The sequence below is a fragment of the Hippocampus comes genome, unplaced genomic scaffold (assembly GCF_001891065.2).
Source record: "Hippocampus comes isolate QL1 unplaced genomic scaffold, H_comes_QL1_v1.1 scaffold322, whole genome shotgun sequence".
Taxonomy (NCBI): Eukaryota; Metazoa; Chordata; class Actinopteri; order Syngnathiformes; family Syngnathidae; genus Hippocampus; species Hippocampus comes.
In genome coordinates this window covers 1,597,807-1,616,089 of record NW_017805137.1, presented here as the reverse complement: position 1 = coordinate 1,616,089, position 18,283 = coordinate 1,597,807, and the positions used below count along the sequence as shown (strand labels likewise).

At 41.8% G+C, this 18,283-nt stretch overlaps 3 protein-coding genes across 9 annotated transcripts in view; 1 reads left to right on the top strand and 2 right to left on the bottom strand.

The window, feature by feature from the left end:
- Positions 1 to 3,205, top strand: part of poc5 (POC5 centriolar protein homolog (Chlamydomonas)) — a 16,923-nt gene extending 13,718 nt beyond the window's left edge. For 5 of the 6 annotated variants that reach the window (XM_019866996.1, XM_019866997.1, XM_019867000.1 and 2 more), the window contains exons 11-17: positions 253 to 582; positions 748 to 915; positions 1,222 to 1,324; positions 1,871 to 1,986; positions 2,060 to 2,152; positions 2,439 to 2,609; positions 2,694 to 3,205. In XM_019866996.1, coding sequence (XP_019722555.1) covers positions 253 to 582; positions 748 to 915; positions 1,222 to 1,324; positions 1,871 to 1,986; positions 2,060 to 2,152; positions 2,439 to 2,609; positions 2,694 to 2,825 — 1,113 coding nt within the window. In that variant the 3' untranslated portion in view covers positions 2,826 to 3,205. The remainder of the gene's footprint in view (positions 1 to 252; positions 583 to 747; positions 916 to 1,221; positions 1,325 to 1,870; positions 1,987 to 2,059; positions 2,153 to 2,438; positions 2,610 to 2,693) is intronic. The other variant, XR_002167942.1, reaches the window with a different exon arrangement.
- On the bottom strand, positions 3,125 to 10,411 carry ankdd1b (ankyrin repeat and death domain containing 1B). Its single transcript, XM_019867002.1, has 15 exons — positions 9,898 to 10,411; positions 9,272 to 9,372; positions 9,093 to 9,191; positions 8,905 to 9,003; positions 8,646 to 8,750; positions 7,386 to 7,490; positions 7,048 to 7,146; positions 6,386 to 6,484; positions 6,136 to 6,234; positions 5,960 to 6,058; positions 5,778 to 5,876; positions 4,547 to 4,642; positions 4,095 to 4,296; positions 3,436 to 3,567; positions 3,125 to 3,332 (listed from the first exon to the last, which is right to left on the bottom strand). Exons 1-15 carry the CDS (start codon positions 10,070 to 10,072, stop codon positions 3,277 to 3,279), a joined length of 1,665 nt encoding a protein of 554 aa, XP_019722561.1. The 5' UTR covers positions 10,073 to 10,411; the 3' UTR covers positions 3,125 to 3,276.
- Positions 10,412 to 10,715: 304 nt separating this feature from the next.
- polk (polymerase (DNA directed) kappa) lies at positions 10,716 to 17,625 on the bottom strand. 2 transcript variants are annotated; one of them, XM_019866989.1, is made up of 14 exons: positions 17,240 to 17,625; positions 16,843 to 16,962; positions 16,619 to 16,771; positions 16,339 to 16,470; positions 16,107 to 16,257; positions 15,817 to 16,029; positions 15,326 to 15,450; positions 15,041 to 15,207; positions 14,920 to 14,952; positions 14,742 to 14,838; positions 14,127 to 14,298; positions 12,285 to 13,232; positions 11,391 to 11,439; positions 10,716 to 11,126 (listed from the first exon to the last, which is right to left on the bottom strand). In XM_019866989.1, exons 1-14 carry the CDS (start codon positions 17,366 to 17,368, stop codon positions 11,045 to 11,047), a joined length of 2,571 nt encoding a protein of 856 aa, XP_019722548.1. In that variant the 5' UTR covers positions 17,369 to 17,625; the 3' UTR covers positions 10,716 to 11,044. The 2 variants fall into 2 exon arrangements, with proteins under 2 accessions (XP_019722548.1, XP_019722549.1); XM_019866990.1 differs by lacking the exon at positions 16,339 to 16,470.
- Between the last annotated feature and the right edge of the window lie 658 nt (positions 17,626 to 18,283).

Here is an 18,283-nt window from a genome sequence, read left to right as displayed (position 1 = left end):
TCACATCCCCCCTGCCCTTCCACCTGCAGCCTAGGTGGCTGCAGGTAGGCTCCCTGCCCCCCGGCATGCTTCAGCTGGCCACTCCGCACCCGGGCACGCCGCACCCGGATACGCCACGCCCGTGCACGCCGCACCGGGGCACGCTGCACCGGGGCACGCTGCACCGGGGCACTCTGCACCCGGGCACACTGCACCGGGGCACGCTGCATCCGGGCAGGCTGGATCCGGGTACTCTGCACCGCTGCAGCCAAGGTTGCTGCAGGTAGGCACCCTGCACCCCGGCATGCTTCAGCTGGCCACTCCGCACCCGGGCACGCCGCACCCGGATACGCCACGCCCGTGCACGCCGCACCGGGGCACGCTGCACCGGGGCACTCTGCACCCGGGCACACTGCACCGGGGCACGCTGCATCCGGGCAGGCTGGATCCGGGTACTCTGCACCCGGGCACGCTGCATCCGGGCATGCTGGATCCGGGTACTCTGCACCCGGGCACGCTGCATCCGGGTACGCTGCACCTGGGCACGCTGCACCCGGGCACAGCTTATTCCCACACGGGGCAGGTCCTGGCTTCCACAAACAGGTGGGTAACACAGTCACATTGTTTCTCAGTTACTCTTCCGAAACCCAATTTGACAACAAAAATAGTAATAAAATTAAATTCAACATTGTAACATCAAGTACATTTGTCTCAAAGAAAGGCTTATTGCATTCCTGCTCCATCTAAATGCTTCCATTGTTTTAACAGGCCAGTGGGGGTGTGGTGATCGCCAGCCAACAAAAACCTACCAAAAGTTTGACAGCTCGCAGCTCCACGCAGCATGTTGGCAAGAGTGTACGCAGCAATCTAGACTCTGTGAGTGTGGCTGCACCTATGAGCTCCACTGCTGTCGACTACCATCATCCTATGACACAGGTAATTTTAGAAAGTGAAAACAGCAGTTCTTTTTTGTTGGTACCCTTCTGTTCAATGAAACAAACCCGCAGCGATCACTGACATAACTGTCTCAACACAACTGTTGAGTTCTTTTTGAAGTCTTAAAAGTTTCTAAGAATTATTTTACCTGTCATTCTGTTGGACCACAAATCAAAAGCGCAATGTCTAATTTGTATTAGTTTATTTTCAATTATTTTCTTTTCTCAGTTTTTCTTTCACAAAAGTGAACAATCTTTCCGGTGTGTGTAGAGTCTAATTTTCTTTGCTCTGTTTCTTTCCTACAAGCAAACTCTTGGTCAGGCAACCGCCTCCAAATTTCCTCGCTCCTCTCAACAGGCTCCCTGCGCCACTGGAGGCTGGGCTTTGTCCAGAATGCACACCAGCACCTGTAAAGTACACTATGTTGAAATAGTTGACTAATGACAATTGCAAACTCCCACCTCAAGTTTGAGTGTGATATTGAAGACTCATTTCTCACCGGACACTTGAGTTTCTTATTGAAAACAAACCCTTTGAGTTTGCAGTTTTCTTAGTATCCGAAGTGCTCTTGATGGCATTATAAGCCAGTTTGCTAATCTCATGCTGTATTTCCTTAAATACAGTAGGGGCCGGGGGCTTCAGCCTCAGCAAGTATTAGGTATAATTTATTGGGAGACAATGATGCTTGGCAAATGTATTTTATATAAGATATCCTTTATTTGTCCCAAACTGGGGAAATTTACAGTCTACAGCAGCAAGATTGTGGGTAGAAAGAAGATTAGAATATTCTAAATCTTGTCATATTTTCTCACTCAAAATAACAGTTTACATGTTTGAATAAGTGTATTACATCGAATGTCATGCAAAATACAACGATTGGAAGAAATGTATTTATTCAGGAGGACATGGAAGTAGGGACGTTTTGGGTTTTCAGTCAATATTTTACTCTCTGCAGACTCCCCACCACCTTGGGATGAGCCTGGCTCGGCAACATTGGCTCAAGGTCCTGTTGGTAGCCCGGTTCACTTTGACCACCCAGAGTCTCCTGACCCCCATGAAGACGACAGCAGGGTATGGCAGAAGTGTGGTATTTATTTGTCTTTTCTGTAACCTCATAACATCACCTTGCATTCCTTTTCCTCAGATGGGCGTGTGGTACACCGGTGAAGTCCTCCCTGCCACTTCAGCAGCTCACAGTTCAGTCCCACAAGGGGGCAGCACTGGTTTCCACAAACAGGTGTGCCTTTTCACCAGGTGGTAGGAGAGGGTTTTTTTTTTGTTTTTTTTTGTAGAAAACAAATCCTGACCTATTATTTAACCAAGGTCACAACTGAAAAAACAGGATGGTTTGAATTATGATTTTAACCGCATTCTTTACCACCTTCTCTTTTGCCCAATTTGACTGTGTCAGTTGAAAATAATGACTTGAACTGCCGCAGTAACAACTGTGTCAGTTGAAAATAATGACTTGAACTGCCGCCTGCCGCAGTAACGCCCTCACTAAATGCAAATTGTCTTTTTAGGTCTCTGGGCGTACGGTCACAGCTGGCCAACAGAAACCGTCGAAAACTATCACGGCTCGCATCACGACCCAACCATTTGCTGGTAAGAGTGTACGCAGCAAACTCCAGGTGATGGGTATGACTCCGCCCATGACCTCCATTGTCGTAGAACGCCACCAACCAATTGCACAGGTATGGAAGCATAACAATATGAAGCATTTCTCCATTCGTGTTGGAGTCTAATGTCCCCCCCCGCCCCCCTTTCTCTTCTCCCAGCACACTATCGGTCATCCTTTTGCTACCAAATCTGTTCGCGCCTCCCAACAGGGTCCCCGCACACCCACTGTTGTGAAGACTTCCTCCAGAACAAACACTTGTAATGTACAATCTATCAAAGTAGTCGACTAGTTACACCCACACACCCCTCAGCCACCCCTCACACAAACGATCATTGACTAGAAGAAGTTTTACCTACTATGCAACAACTGTGATTCTTACTGTGGACGTAGCTTTACAAGTTTTTATTTAGGGGCAAAGGGAAATTGATCAATTATTCCTCGGAACCTCACTGATGTTTGTGGTTGGATCTACACATGTAAGATATTTTAAAGGTGCAGTTTTCAAAATGGAATTTTATTGAACTTAATGTTTACTTGAATATTCAGGAACAGGTGCATGTATAAAGACATACTGTACTTTTCAGTGTGTCATTGAACATCAAACCAAAGCCCTCTTGTTTGTATATGACCTGGTGCTTTCTTTTTACATAATAAATTATTTTAGCGCTACTTTTTTGTACAAGTGTGTCTTGAAAGTGATGTTACGGCAATTAAACAATTTTGCGTGTCAAACCCCTCAATCATGATACTTGGCAGCTCCTACTGTTGACATTCTCTGACTCCATCCGGATCTTTTCTATAAGACGGGTAAAACAATGAAAAAAGAAATCACTGACACATTTGTACATATTTTAGACTTTTCGCTGTAAATCCATTCAAAATATTTCAAAATAAAATACCTGCGGCTCTGCCATGTCCTGTGTGGACAAGGGCTTGATGGAGTTCGATCAAAGGATTTGTGCCTGCCAATTCCTCTCCGTGGAGCCAGATCAGCAGCATCCTGTTGCCGTGTTCTTTATAGCTGTGCTGACCTGTGAACAAGCACAAATAGTATTCTATGCCCCTCTCCACAAAAACAAAAAACACACAAGCCAATGACAAATGTAATAGCATATATGTACAAAATATACTTTGCTTGTTACAGTTTAGTAATCTATTGACTCAGCAACGTTTATTTTAGGTTGAAGCCACGCTATCAAATGTAAGGTAGAACGCAGTCATTTCCAGTGTACTGGCTTGACTTCCAATTTGTCCTTTCCCAATGTGCTTTCCAATAATGGAAATCTATCTAATCCATTTTGAGGTCAAACTGTTTCTAAAACCATAACGGACACATTGTTTACTGCTTTGAATGTCAGAATTTACATTACATTTATATTTGCTCAACTTTGGTCGAGTGCAGTACACTGTCTTGTGCAGCATCATGTGTCACAATTGGTCAAATGCAGATTTTTTTTTCCCCCCTCCAGAAAAAAAATGGTCCAATTTCCAACTGGAATCGCGAGGGCATCTGTATTTTATCACTGAATTGAATTGGCCAGAATAAAATCAGGGCTACCCGTCCACTGCCTTTCGATGGCCATCACTTGTTCCTCGGTGAATCCCCAGTATTCAGCCAGACGTTTCCAGTCTCTTGGCTTCAGGAGCTCGCAGGCCAGGCGCCAGGTCATCGAGCGGAGCTGCTTGGTCTCATTGCGGTGGTCCAGTTTGAATGTTAGCGGATACTCGCTATGAACACTCTCATTACACTCTGGGTTGGCCTGGAGGGGTTATTAAATCCTGTCAGTGGGTTGATTAAATACCACCAGTTTTGGAAGACACGAAAAAGCGTAGTCGTCACTCAACATTTGCAATATGAATGTCACATTTGAGCATATCGAAAATCAATCATGACATCTCCATTAAATGAAACAAGTTTTCGATTCAGAAGTACAATTCACCTGCAATGTACCGGTAATTATCAGAAACAAATAAAATGCGGCATGCATTGAAATCGTAAAAGCTTCTTACTTTCTTCCACGCTTTGTATCTTTCTGCCTTGATGATCATGTCCACAATGATCACCTCGTCCGCTCTGGCCGCCACGCCAAGTGCCGTCTTTCCCTGCTGCTCCAACATGAGCATCAAATAATTATATGCATCCAAACATGAATTACTTCACCACCTTGGAGGATTTTCCCCAACTAATAAAAATCAGAAGGTGTCAGAACGAACACCGACTTAAAGCTAATTTGTATTTTATTATTATTTTTTTAATATTGGGTGGCTGACCATGAAACTATAAGACAGCAATTCCCAAACAGGGTGCACAACTGTGCCGTGAGACATCATTCGGGAGACTGCGGGTTATCAAATTTTTCAGAAAATGATGAATAATTACAAATATATCTTTGTTCATCTATGCCAGTGAAATACAGAAACAGGCAGAACAACAAAATGATCAGCCATTAGATGGCGAAAGTTTTTTTTGGGTTTGTTTTTTTTTTTGGTAGAATGAGTGCCTCGTCACAATAAAATTTGGGAAAGACTACTACCAGATGTGATGCTCCTCATTTGTTGCCATAGGCTTCCACTCTGAAGATTTTTACTATCGTACCACATTTCCTCATGAACTGTACAGTGAGTGTTTATTTCCTCAACTGATTTGAGTGCCAGACAATTACAGGGACGATATCTTTTATTTGTATGAGCTCATTATAAATATTACACTCTTGTAAAAGAATTTGTTGGCGTACTTACGGATGCTTAGTGAAAACAAAAATTGTAATGCAATGTGTTGAGAGATATGACTTTAACCTTTTCATGAACCCTGTAACCTGATGAGGTGATAATCTGTCCACTATAGTTACCACTGTCCCTGAAAGGATTCAAACTAAATGAAAAATATTGATCTTGAAAAGCATTGTCTGTCTTCACATATGGTGACATTGTCTTTTAAATTTCATCTGTGCTGTACAGCACATTTGACAATAAAGTTGTATTCAATTCAATAAATATTGTGTCGATAACAGTGACAGTCAGACATTTTGATTCATATGAGAGACTGTTTACATTCTCTCATAGGGGCTCCTGTTTTGGTCCGCAAAGGGTGTCGACGCGGAGATCAAATTGTCTCGCCATGTGTGTGAGGAAATGTCATACATGAGCCGTTTCCACGCATCTTTGGGAAAGAGTCTTAAGGTGGAGGCCACGAAGGTGTATGTCCTAAGTCCCCATATTATTATTTTATTTCAACTCTTACCCGGTCTTCGAGTGTCAAATCAACGTCAGCCTTCAGTAGCATTTCCACCACATCTATTCTTGCCAGTTCAGCAGCAAGATGCATGACCGTCTGAGACCTCTTAACACAAGACAGTGCACAAAGAATGTTCTTGTAAGCATTTTTTTTTTTTAAATAACTGTATGTCAGTCATTGCATTTTACCTTATCTGTGACATTAAAGTTGCATCCTGCCTCCAATAGAAAATGGATGACAGGGAGGTGGCTGTTCTTCACTGCCAGGTGAAGAGGAACCTCCAAGTCCTTGGGCATGTATGACTTATCGGTTGATAATGGCATTCGCTTGCGAAGAAGCGAGAAGGCGTAATCCGTTTACTCACCTCATTCTCAAAATCTGTGTGGGCTTTATATTCTAGGAGAAGTTGGACAAGAGACGTGTCTCCTCGCTCTGAAACTGGATGAAGGGCGCTGCATTTGGTCTACAACAGAGGATTTTTTTTTTTTTTAAGCATTTTGAGTTTGCACAAAATGATATGTAGCACAAAACGTTAACCTCTCCCTTACTATACGGCGTCATTAAAAACATGCCACCCGCGCAGTGATTTGAGTGTTTTGAGTGTGTGGCTGTACTGCTGTTTGGATGTCGGGGTTGCAGCCAGCTTCCAGCAAAGCCAGGACGCACTGTTCCTGAGCGTTCTTGGCAGCCTGGTACAGAGCGGTCTCACCGTCCTGACACACAAAGAACGTACAACAACAATGACGGGCTGAGGCTGAAGTGCATATTTTATTTTATTTTTTCTGGAAATGATGTGGATATTTTTATTATCATTGCCATGCTGAAAGTTGCAAATGGGCTGATGATTTGGATGCGTTCAGAAGCCCCTCTACGCAACTAAGGTTTCAGACACAGAACTTTGATGCTGCAACCTGCAACATGCTTCATATTGTACAAACATAGGTTGGTTTAGCACCAATACATAATACCCACAAAAGGATCTCAGTCAAACCATAATCCAATACCATCGTCCTGTCAAGTTCCATCCGAACGGCTGACTGTTCTTTTATCTTTAATGCTTGCTATATTACAAAGTAGCATTAACTGCCACAATACTGCATTTTCCCAATTTTGACTCAAAATTGTAAAAGTAATAAAAAGTCAAATCAAAATGACAGCACAGATGAGTCAATGGACTTTCCTTCAATAATCCACCAACCTCAAATGTATTATCCACTGAGCCCACAAAGTTACAAAGCACACTCGGATAGAGAAGGTGTTTCGTATGATTGTGTACCATATTAATTTCATCCCGGGTATCAAAGCTGTGCAGCAGTAGTTGGACAACATCCAAGTGGCCGTTCCTGGCAGCTAAGTGCAGGGGCGTGTCTCCTCTCTGGTGGGAGGGAGGGAGGAGAGGCGATTGCATCAAAGTGGCTTTGACTTTGAGCTGTGGTGCAGCAATGATCCACTCAGACATGAAAGCATCAATCGCACGCACGCTCGCGCACACACACAAACAAACAAACAAGGCACACACACACACACACACACACACACACACACACACACACACACACACACACGCGCACACACACACACACACACACACACACGCACACAGACAAAACCAACCTTGTTGGGCTTCATGGTGGCCATGTTGTAATCCGGCTCCATTAGCATCTGTAACATTTGCACGCAGCCATGTTCTGCCGCCATGGCAAATGTACAATGGCCTGACTGAAAGGCAACGATTGAGACACAATTAGTTGCGTGCACTTCATTTTACATGACAAAATGATGACACATCTGCGTTTACCAATTTGGATGTTTAGTATACTGAGCTATGTGCATTATCAGCTTGACAACATAATATATAGACATGTTCTGACTTGAGATGTGACCTCGCTATGAACTGCCTTAGCGACAAGACTTTGTTCATTTTCGTGTCAACTTTATTGTCAAATGTGCTACATGTGCAACATACAGCACAGATGAAATTTCTTTCCTCAGGAGAGAGAGTGGAGCCGCTGCGGGTGCCCCGCACTACCATCAAAATGTCAAATAATACAACACAACACATAAGACAGATCTTAACCACTTTTCTGCATACACTTTGTTGTTTGAAGCAGTTATAGATGAAAGAGGAGCGAATCAAAGTGTGTGTACATCCTCTTTGCGATGGTTTCATACCCAAGCCCTGTTCAAACCATCTAGAGCCGGATTGTTTCATCAGTTGTTTGTAAACGAAACTTGGATTGTTTCATCAGTTGTCTGTAAACAAAACTTGAAAGTAACGGTTGAAGACTATGCCCTGCTTAGAGTATATAAGACTTGTCTTGAGACATTGTATTTGCGCATTTGTGCTCTGATCGCAGCCATTTTCTGTATCGCACTTGTGCTCGGAACGTTCTGATGATAGAATCTTCTAGAAACAACTTCTCCATTTCCAGCCTCTGATTTTATGCATTGACTCAGCCCGGATCCAAACGAACACGCGGAGGATGGCAGAAGAATCACCAACCCCCGCCTCCAATATATATTTTTGTCAACAAAAATAATAAACCAGTCATCCATATCGCCATAAATCGTTGACAATACTTCACCCTGAACTGGTCGCCAGTCAGTCACATGTAGTGACAAACAACCATTCACACCCACTTCCACATCCACATGGTCATTGAGTGGGTACTGATCCCATGCTGCCTGTGCACAAGTCAGTCTTCTGGCAGTACCACTACACCATCAGCGACCTCCACTGTTTGTGTTACGTGTTTTGCGCTTTTGGACTGGATACTAAACAACATTTTTGAAACTGTCCAAAAATGTTGAAATTGCCCTTAATTTGGATTAATGACACTAATAAAAAGCTATAATTTATATCGCACGGAATACCTGATCATCTTTGTCCAGTTCTTTCATTTGCAGGTCATTGACAATGTATTCCACAATGTCAGTATGATTGTTGATAGCAGCACAGTGCATGATGTTAAGTCCTTCCTACAGATGGAAATCAAAAGGCATATTTAGAAAGTTGATCTCTGTCATGACAGGGGCCATTAAAATCTTAATAAAACACATAGAGGGTGCTGTCTTTGGAAACAAGAATTGGTCTAAATGTTGGATATGGATAAAATCTTCTTTTTCTGATCACCTCATTCTCAATCTTCTGTTCTGCTCCAGCCCGTACTAATAATTTCAGGATCTCCAAGCTGCCAAACCAGGCAGCTAAATGAATGGGTGCCACACCAAACTGCCACACACAGACATTGGGTTCAAATGAAACAATTGCATTTGTGCACTCTGAGATCTCTTTTTTTCCTCTTCGCATCGTCACCTCACCTTGTCTCTCTGATCCACTTCCACCCTGCGCCGTAGAAGTAGCTCCACCGCTTCCTTGTTTTTGCCAGCGACTGCATAGTGAAGGGCAGTCCTATTGTGCTGGATGGCACGTGAGCAAAATTACAATGGAATTGGGGATTCTACGTGATATTATTTAAACTATTGTGTGATGGGCTCACCACATTCTTTGCATTGGGATTTAACCCCTTTCCAAGTGTCTTCATTGCAGCTACATCATTGCTTTTAGCTGCTTCAATAAACAGCTTCTCTGTTTGCAGTACTGCACAACGCACAAGTAATAGGTTAAACAAATGCAGTGGCACTTTGGATTAGGGTCTACAACCCCTATTAGTACAATTACCGTATTTTCCGCATGATAAGGTGCTTCGGAGTATCAGGCGTACCTTCAATGAATGACCTATTTTAAAACTGTTTTACCGCAATATAAGGCGCAGAGAATAGAATCTACAAAGGTGGCTGCGGTTACATTCTGTATCCACTAGATGGAGCTAGGCTAAAGGGAATACAATACAACTTTATTTAAATAGAGCTTTCACAAGAGCTGCCGCTGTAACAAAGCGCTTTACACAACATTTAAAATACTATGTCCAAGTTATCAGAATATTGATCCATATGTAAGGCGCGTCGGATTATAAGGCGCACTGTCGGCTTTTGAGAAAAGTGAATATTTTTCGGTGTACCTTATAGTGTGGAAAATACGGTAATGTATAAGGTTTCAAGCTTTAGCTAAAATTGGTCCCTCTCTGCGCACTTATCCCACTGTTAGCATTTCTTGTGTACTCACACATCTCTTTGTTGTCAAAGCTGTTGTCCATCTTGTCTTCTGGTTGCTTGTTCAGAGCTAAATCAGCAAATGCCTTAACTGGTACCTGTGTCATCCACTTTCGAGGGTCCAAATTCTTCCTCTTGGGAACATGTGTCTTCATCATTTCCTTCAGAGCCAAAGCTTTCTTCTCCATTGTTGCAACCACCTGATATTATAAGGTAGGCAGTGAAGGATTCCACTTTTGTGTCTCCCAGGATCAGTAACCAAACAAATACCTGAAGAACCGGGTCACACCCAATATGCAGATCAACCTAAGACTTCGTGTTCAACACTGGAGGGCTGATCCATGTTTGCTGAGCAAACTCACACCCTTCGATATTAACACATAGTAACAAGTTTATTGAACACATCCAATTTGACCTTATATTTCACATTGTGGGGGATGTAGATTTGTATTACATGCACAGTTCAATTTTTTTTCTTAATGTACACATATTTAAACAAATGCTGTTTATAAAAGATTAACCATAATCTCTTTGTGCTCTACAAGAAAACATTTGTATCTGTTCTGGAGATAGAGAAGCGCAGCCCATTATGCAGACAGAGCTACAAATTACATGGATGAGTCTACCTACAGTACTTCACTGTCTATCCACCATGAAGCAGGGCACACAAAATATTCTGCTTATGGGGCCCGAAGGTCGACTCTGGTCTGGCTACACAGTGTTGCTCACATTATTTCTCATCCAAAACACAAACTAGCATTTAAAAAAACAAACAAAAAAATACAATCCAATTTTACAAATCATGGATATTAACATGAAATGAAGCACGAGTTATTGCAACCGCATTTATAGAATGAAACCATTAATTTATTGTTTTACATTACATAGGACATTTTGAAAACAAAAGTAATAAATATTACAATATCGATATATGATCACTTTAGCATGTTAAAAGGTTTTCACCTGTGTAGAATAAAACGACATGATTATTAAATATTCCCAGTATTTAAATTGCAACAATTTTTTCTTGTCTTGATTCATTTTGTGACTATAAGAGGGGTCAACAAAAATAGTTTCCTTCATCAAGAATTTCATCTCAATTTAGATTGAAGTGCAATCTTTTTTTCCCACTTTTCCAACTTCCTGCGCATGATGTGCGATCACCTGAAGAACTTGTCAATGGTGTTGTGAGGGCTCTGACCTCTGGCCTTTTTCGAGGGCAGATATGAAGGTGAGTCGCGTCTGTAGGTGATGGGCAAGCACAAACATATATCGTACATACATTTGATGAACGGCAGAACAAGTAAGGACATTTGTGTGATGCATGTTCCTTACAAATGTGGGACCTCTTAAAAGGAGATTACACATGTTTTCCAATGGTCTAAGATTATTGTCAAGAAGCAATGAAGAAATGGTATGTCAAACACAAATTATCCTTACTTTTTGTGCCACTTTGTTTTTTTTGTTTTAATGGATGATAACATCATCCACAACACGCTGTCTTACCTTTTGCTTTTGCCACTACCTGCTTGCCTTGGAGGGGGGATGCTTCTATCTGTGAACACAGCCACTCAAAATTTTATTTTCTCCTCTTAGGGGGAAAAAAAACAAAACAAAACAAAAAAAAAAAAAAAACACTTTTCAAAATGACACAAGCCCTGCCATACTTGCAGCAACTCGTTAGAAATATAAAGCATTCAATTTGTGAGATAGTATTGTTTAAGAGGAAATTGTGGTGCTCAGACTTGGTTCTTTGAAGAAAAAAAAAGAGAAAGGTGAGAAAGCGATTTGGACAATTCCAAGGCTGGGGCAAAAAGAATCCCCACAAGGTGAAATAAGATGTCTTTTCTCTGTGGGAATCAATACAAGAGCCTCACATAAGTGTGGCTTGCTATAAGTAAGAAGGTCATAGGCCACAGCTCCCTTACAAAGTGATGTCCGCAGTTCCTGCATCAACAGGATGTATACGCGATATGTTTGCACATTTTATCCATGAGAACACAATAAAATAAATACAGGGCAAGATTCAAACACCCAAAGTCGTATGATTTGGATTTCAACTAAAACGTGACGAGGAACATCATGAGTGATGTCACATGAGCTGTCTCGGCAAATCCTGTGAGACAACAACTCGGTTGGTATTCTAATAAAGTAACGGTACTTTTTCTATAGGGGACTAGTGATGGCAAAGTGTGATGGTAACCACAGAACCAAATTGAACTTAATGTGACATCGGAATGTCAGGCTGCCCAGTTTAATATGTAAATGACGGGACCTTTATTGTGACACGACCGAGGCAACACTACTTGGAAAACACCAATTGGTGCCACTGAAAACCTTGCGTTTGACTTTGAAGATTCCATCATCATTTTTACTGAATTCGAATGAACAAGAACTCACCTATTACATTGCGCTTTGCAATTTCAACTGAGGGCGAGGTCCCCATCTCATGCAGCACTTCCTGGTTCAGGCAGAGGTCAACGTGGCAATTGAAAATAGCGAGGTCATTTGTCTCCTGGGTCAGGTGACACACCGGGCAGACGAGAACAGGACCTTTGTCATGATCCGACCGAGGCCGGTGTGAGGTCACTGTTCCGCTGTCACCGTTGATTAACGTGGTGTTGTGAACACAATCGTTTGTCAAGTGGTGTTGGTCCGGTCTGTTTGGCTCTACTTGTTGATTATTTTTTACTTGGTCCTCATGTGCCTCAGTCCCCGGCACTTCAATTTCTAAGTGGTTCTCCTTTACATCTGCATTTGAATTCGATATATGGAACTCACCTTTACTGAGACACTGGTCTATATGGCTGTTGAAAACATTCAAATCGTCTGTGCTCACATAGCTGAAACACACAGGACAGGTGAGGCAATTCAATGCTGATCTTGATGTAGACGGTCGAGCCTCAGAAGGGCAAAGGGCATCAGTTTCTGAAAGATGTGAGGCCGCACGTTTTGGCCCTGTGTCCTTTTTTGGTGTCTCCGCCCTTTTATGTGCATCCTCATCTCGGAGCGTAAGCACAGATGCGCTCTGCTCATTTTCTCGCTCTTGTGAACAAACCTGAAGCTGCAGTCTCTTGGCATGGGCTCTTTGAAAGAAAGACAACTGAGGTCTGTCAACAGGCTGGTCCTCCAGTAAGCCCTTTTTCTTGATCGGCCGAATAACCTCCTCTTTAGTCTGACATGTCTGTGCTGTGAGACTACAAGAGGGGAGATGATCGCCTTCAAACTGTTGACGTACTTCCTGGGTGGAGCCTCGGACGTCTGCCTTTCCCGATTGGAGGAAACCAACGATGCTCTTCTGCAGAGGCTTTTTATCATCCGGGCTGACAAAGGCAGAGATACGAACACCTACACAAGAAGGAGTTGGATGTGTGAATAGCAATGTATGACTCCCCTGTGCACAATTAATTCTAAATGATTTCTTCTTTTTGACATTAGTATGCCATGTATTACCTCCACCAGGGAGATTTGAGTTTTCATCAATGTATCTGATCAGATCTGATCGAAATTGGGTACTTGGTCAAAAAGATGTACACTGTATTAAATAATACAACATGAAATGTTGAATTCAGCACATACAGATGCTTAATTCACGAGCATTACGCATTAATTGAATAGGAATGGCTATAAACTGGATTTTCAAAAGCACAATTAATCCTGATATGATCCAGATCACACATTTAGGCAGCAAATCAAATGTGAACTAATTTTATCCCCTTTAATCTTTTCATCTTGTATGTGTGTATCGTGTGAGCTCCGACAGATTTGGTATGTTGCCATTACCAGAAACTGTTTTGTCAATCAGATTTAATCCACATCTGATTCAGATTGTATGTAAAGAACATGTGTATGTATGACTAAAAGCTATATTTTCAAACCAGATGTGATCTAGATTGTAAAGGTGACAGCGGTGTAAATTGAAAATACTAATTTATTATGTGATATGGCACTTCATCAACAATGAATGCAATTTGCACATTTAGTAGTACCCTTCCATCAAACTAATCCCAAACAAAATCAATTTTACATGTTTAGAGGTTTATATTTGAGGATTAAGTTGTAATTTGTTGGGCTTGTGTCGGGTCTCATCACATTTTCTTCCCTTGGATCCAGAAAAAAATTCTGACTATAATTTTCCCCCTGTTTAGTTATTATAATCCTGGATAGCCAATCATTTAAATGTTTAAGGCGTAGCGGAGAGCTTTGCTGTCAGAGTGCTATTGTATTGCAATGTGTAATTACCCATAAGCCTCAGTCTGAGTGGCTGTGGACTTTCATTCTCTATTTCCGTCTTAAGAAGATCTTTAGCCAAAGCAAAGATCTCATCTGCAGTGGCGATGGCACACGGTAGCGTCACTGCCCTGGTTTTCACCTCAAAGTTCACATTCTTCAGCTTTAGCGTGACGCTTTTACCCTTTGGGAGAGTTAGAACACAATTGATGGGGAATTGAGTTACACGCACACTTTTACAGCAACATGTCGCTCCCTAGGAGACATTTTCAAGCACTGACAGTGGCCCCTGCTGTCTCCTTAATGGCCATCCATTTCCCGAAGCTATCAAGACTACATCAGGGCCCTGGCAGGGGGGTGATGACCATGCCAAACATCCAACTCTTCCTTTATCAATTTAATAGGTAGCAAGAATTAAAATGCTGAAGTACACACGAGTAGACACCCCCAAGAATCCATTGGATTCACTAAAATGTTCAAATAAAGAAAAGCTAATGTTAATACTGTAAAACAGTTAATCTTCCATCTCTATTGTGGTACTTCAAGCAATGTTGGCACCATGATGTTCTTCAAATAAAATCCATGTGCAATGAATGCGATGAAATGAGCTCGTCAGACAAGAAGTACCTTGAGATCTTCTTTCTTCAGGTCTTGTGCTAAGTCTTCACAAAGCTCTCTGCATAAAGATAGCTGTTCATCAGGCCTGTTCAGTTCTTTAAATGTTCTGTTCATATTGACAAAGGATGGAGACAGAGTGACAAGGAGATAAGTGGATGAAATGACTCACTCATCATGCAAAATATACCTCTCTGTGCTCATGCTTTTTCTTTCTTCGTTCCTGCATGAAGGAAAAGCAGGTCATTTCCTCTCCAAGCCTATTACAGTATGTTGACTTTCAGTGGGCGGGAAATGGAATGAGAGTTTACCTCACGATGTATGTGGAGCCCAGACCCAGAGAAACCTGCATAAAGTGACGCCAGGCTGTCTCGGAAAACAACAATGACAACAACGCCATCTGCTGACCAAGATGAGCACAGCTACTGATGTCGAGAGCATTCAGCATCTTTTCGCTCACCTTCCCTATGCCTGAAACCTGCGCACAAAAAAAGCACGCTGAAACGAAACCTAGTTGCAACACAATTACACGTGCGCATCTTGAAAGGATGAACACTACTCCATTTGTGATTTTTCTGAACTAAAATGCAGTATACTTTGCGAACTGGGAGGTTCTGGATGAAGTCCATGACGGCCTCTCTGTTGGAGGCCAGTCTGTACTGTCCGTTAGGCTTGTTCTTGTCGCTGCATACCTTGGCCAGCATCATATTTGGAGCAATACCTGAAGAGGGACAAAAATGAATACCAGATTAGTAAATGAACAGCTAATAAATCCCAACATCCAAAGATAACTGAAATTTGAGGAAATGAATTATCACCATGCAACTCCAGAAGTGTTCTGTTTTGTTTTTTTAGTTTTTTGGGGGGCTTCCACCACACAAGGGCACCAATGATGGCAAATTAATAATGTGTACGGATGACTATAGAACCAGAAAGTGAATATAATGTGACAGAGGAAAGGATCAGTACACCATGAGCAATGCCATTTGGTTTTATTTCATGTTATTTTTCATTGGCCCCTTCAAAGTTCAACATCAAGCAGTTTTTGGAGGCTCCACTGTATGCCTAAGGGTTAGTTTCTTTTCACCTGCACTGGCAGTCAGCATGGTCTTCTGCTCAATGCGGAAGCGCATCTCCCTCACAGCCTCTTCAACAGAGGTACCAAAAACCTCGGTGGTTTTACCCGTTGCATCGGCAGTTTGGGAATTTGACAAGGATTGAGAGGAACTTGGGCTGTCCTCAAACAGCACAGGGGAGAAGCCTTCTTTCGCTTCTGATTCCTGTTGGTGTTCAGGTTGCTCTGTACATTGAAAGAACAATTTGTATTTCAGATGTCATATTTTGTTCATAACATATACAGTATATAGTCAGTCATACCTATGTCAGTGCTCCAAGAGCTGTAGCGATGTGTCCGTGAGGCCTCTGGCCAACTTATCCTCAGTTCCAGGTGCTCTGTAAAATCCAGATAGGCTTCATCCAGACTCACCGGCTGGAATTGAGGATCATAGTCTGCAAATATCTCCCTGATCTAACATAGAGACACAAAACTCATGAGCCAGTGGTTTAGGTAGGGTACATGTGTTCATGATGCTGTTTGTGTCACTCTCACCTCATTGCTCACTGATTTGTATTTATCAAAGTTGCATGGAACAATGACTAAATGAGGGCAAAGTTTTTTGGCTATGAATCCTGGCATAGCTGCCCGAACTCCATATTTCCTGGCATGGTAGTTGGATGTGGACTGAAAAAGCACAGGTGCGAAATAAATTTAGCAATAAAAATAATTACATAAAAAATCATGACTCCTGCATGCAAAAAATGTGCAGGAAAAGCAAACGAAGTGGCCAATGAGTGGAAATGAAGACATAAATAACATTCTTTTCACTGACCAGCATGCTCATGGATCCAACAGCCATGGGCTTGTCCTTGAGGTCAGGACAGTCTCTCATCTCCACTGCAGCGTAGAAAGCATCCATGTCCACATGCACAATGACTCGGCTCAGATCACGACTCTTCTCCAGCTCAGAGGCCGTCATCTCCACCTACCAGGAGGGCATTGCTTAAAAACTAGCTGTATTGTGTTCAAATCTTTACAGTGCTTCCATTATATTACCTGAGCTTGGGCTGTCTTTAACTGCTGTTCTGTGATATGTGCTTTTTGCAGCATCATTTTCTCAATGCGCTGGTTCACCTGATGCTCTTTCTTCAGCTCATTCTCATAAAACTTGGATCCCTTCAAGTGAAGGTCAACAGAATTAGCGAGATCTATCATGGCAACTTACAATAGTACATTTTTCAGGGCTATATATCACTGTCTTGAGGATAAGAGAGCTTTACACAAGACTGGGCACAGTCTTGAAAAGCAGAACTCTCATTCAAAAAAAAGCCACACCACCATTATAAAACATTTACACTTCACTACACATTACTTTTCTACCGTGAATTTTGACTGTGGATATTAGTGGATGGTCTTTTAAGAGCTTCACCACAAATTGAATGAGTTAAACTACCTTCGATGATTCCATGATGATCTTGTTGATTTTGTCTCTGTCAAGACCCTCCATACCCGCTTTGTTGTCATTGAGGGCCATTCTGGAGAGGTACCCCTCTCCTTTAGTAGCTGCGGTTCCATTTTCCATCTTGATAATCTGATCCGTCAAGTGGAAATAGTATTTTGTTTACTCCAACAATAACAATAACTTTCAGTTGTATAGCTAGTTAAGTTGACCATTATACAGCCAGTATTATTTGTGTATATGATTCGTTTTAATCAGTAATTAATCGAAATCGTGGAGATACACCTCCAATATAACTGTCAAAATGTCCAACATTTTGAAAATAACAGAGGCGCAATTCGTATTTTGCAGCACTTCCGCGGTCGTTATACATTAACGGAAATACGGTTATTCCTTTTCCGGTGGAAATGTAATAGTCATCATTTTCACTGAGAAATACCTTAACGTTTTCGTGGATGCATTAATTAAAAACTGAATTTTGGCTCGTGTTCGAATCGTAAATGGCGACTTCAACTTGAGTTTCAACATTTTACGTATTTTCGTTTTTTTTAATATAAGAAAACAGTGCATGCATGGTTTCTTAAGTACAGTTGCTTCATTTCGGTTGTTTGTCAGATTATGTTATGTATGAAAACAACGTAATTTTGAACGGTTGTGCAGAACGCTTCTAATGATGACATTTAACGTCAGATTCATGTGGACTTTTAGGAGGTACGTTGACGTGAATTTTGCATTTTTACGAAGCGTCTACCATGGGCAATGGGATAAATTAGAGTACTGTATTGGTGAAATGTAATTTACCAAAGTGTGTCTCAAATAGTAGCTTTAGTAATGTTCACAAAGTAGGACGTTTAAAAAGTGACTGTAGTTGATACATTAGCAACGTTTATGTTTTATTTATTGTATTTATTTTAGTGCTTCCGGCTTTCGGATATTTTTTCTTAACATTGCTTTATTTCAGCCATATCAAAACATATTTTATTGTAAAACTATACGTCGCAAAGAATTTCACGCAAGGAAATTGCACTACATTGTTTT

Excerpts from the sequence above, each read along its gene's own strand:
- ankdd1b (XM_019867002.1), bottom strand. The coding sequence starts at position 10,072 with ATGGAGAAGAAAGCTTTGGCTCTGAAGGAAATGATGAAGACACATGTT. Across the intron at positions 6,235-6,385 it reads ACCCCGACATCCAAACAGCA|ACCAAATGCAGCGCCCTTCA; the intron begins GTACAGCCACAC and ends CCTCTGTTGTAG. Across the intron at positions 5,877-5,959 it reads ACTTTAATGTCACAGATAAG|AGGTCTCAGACGGTCATGCA; the intron begins GTAAAATGCAAT and ends TCTTGTGTTAAG.
- polk (XM_019866989.1), bottom strand. The coding sequence starts at position 17,368 with ATGGAAAATGGAACCGCAGCTACTAAAGGAGAGGGGTACCTCTCCAGA. Across the intron at positions 16,030-16,106 it reads CTCTTGGAGCACTGACATAG|AGCAACCTGAACACCAACAG; the intron begins GTATGACTGACT and ends TTCAATGTACAG. Across the intron at positions 14,953-15,040 it reads GGCTCCACATACATCGTGAG|GAACGAAGAAAGAAAAAGCA; the intron begins GTAAACTCTCAT and ends TCCTTCATGCAG.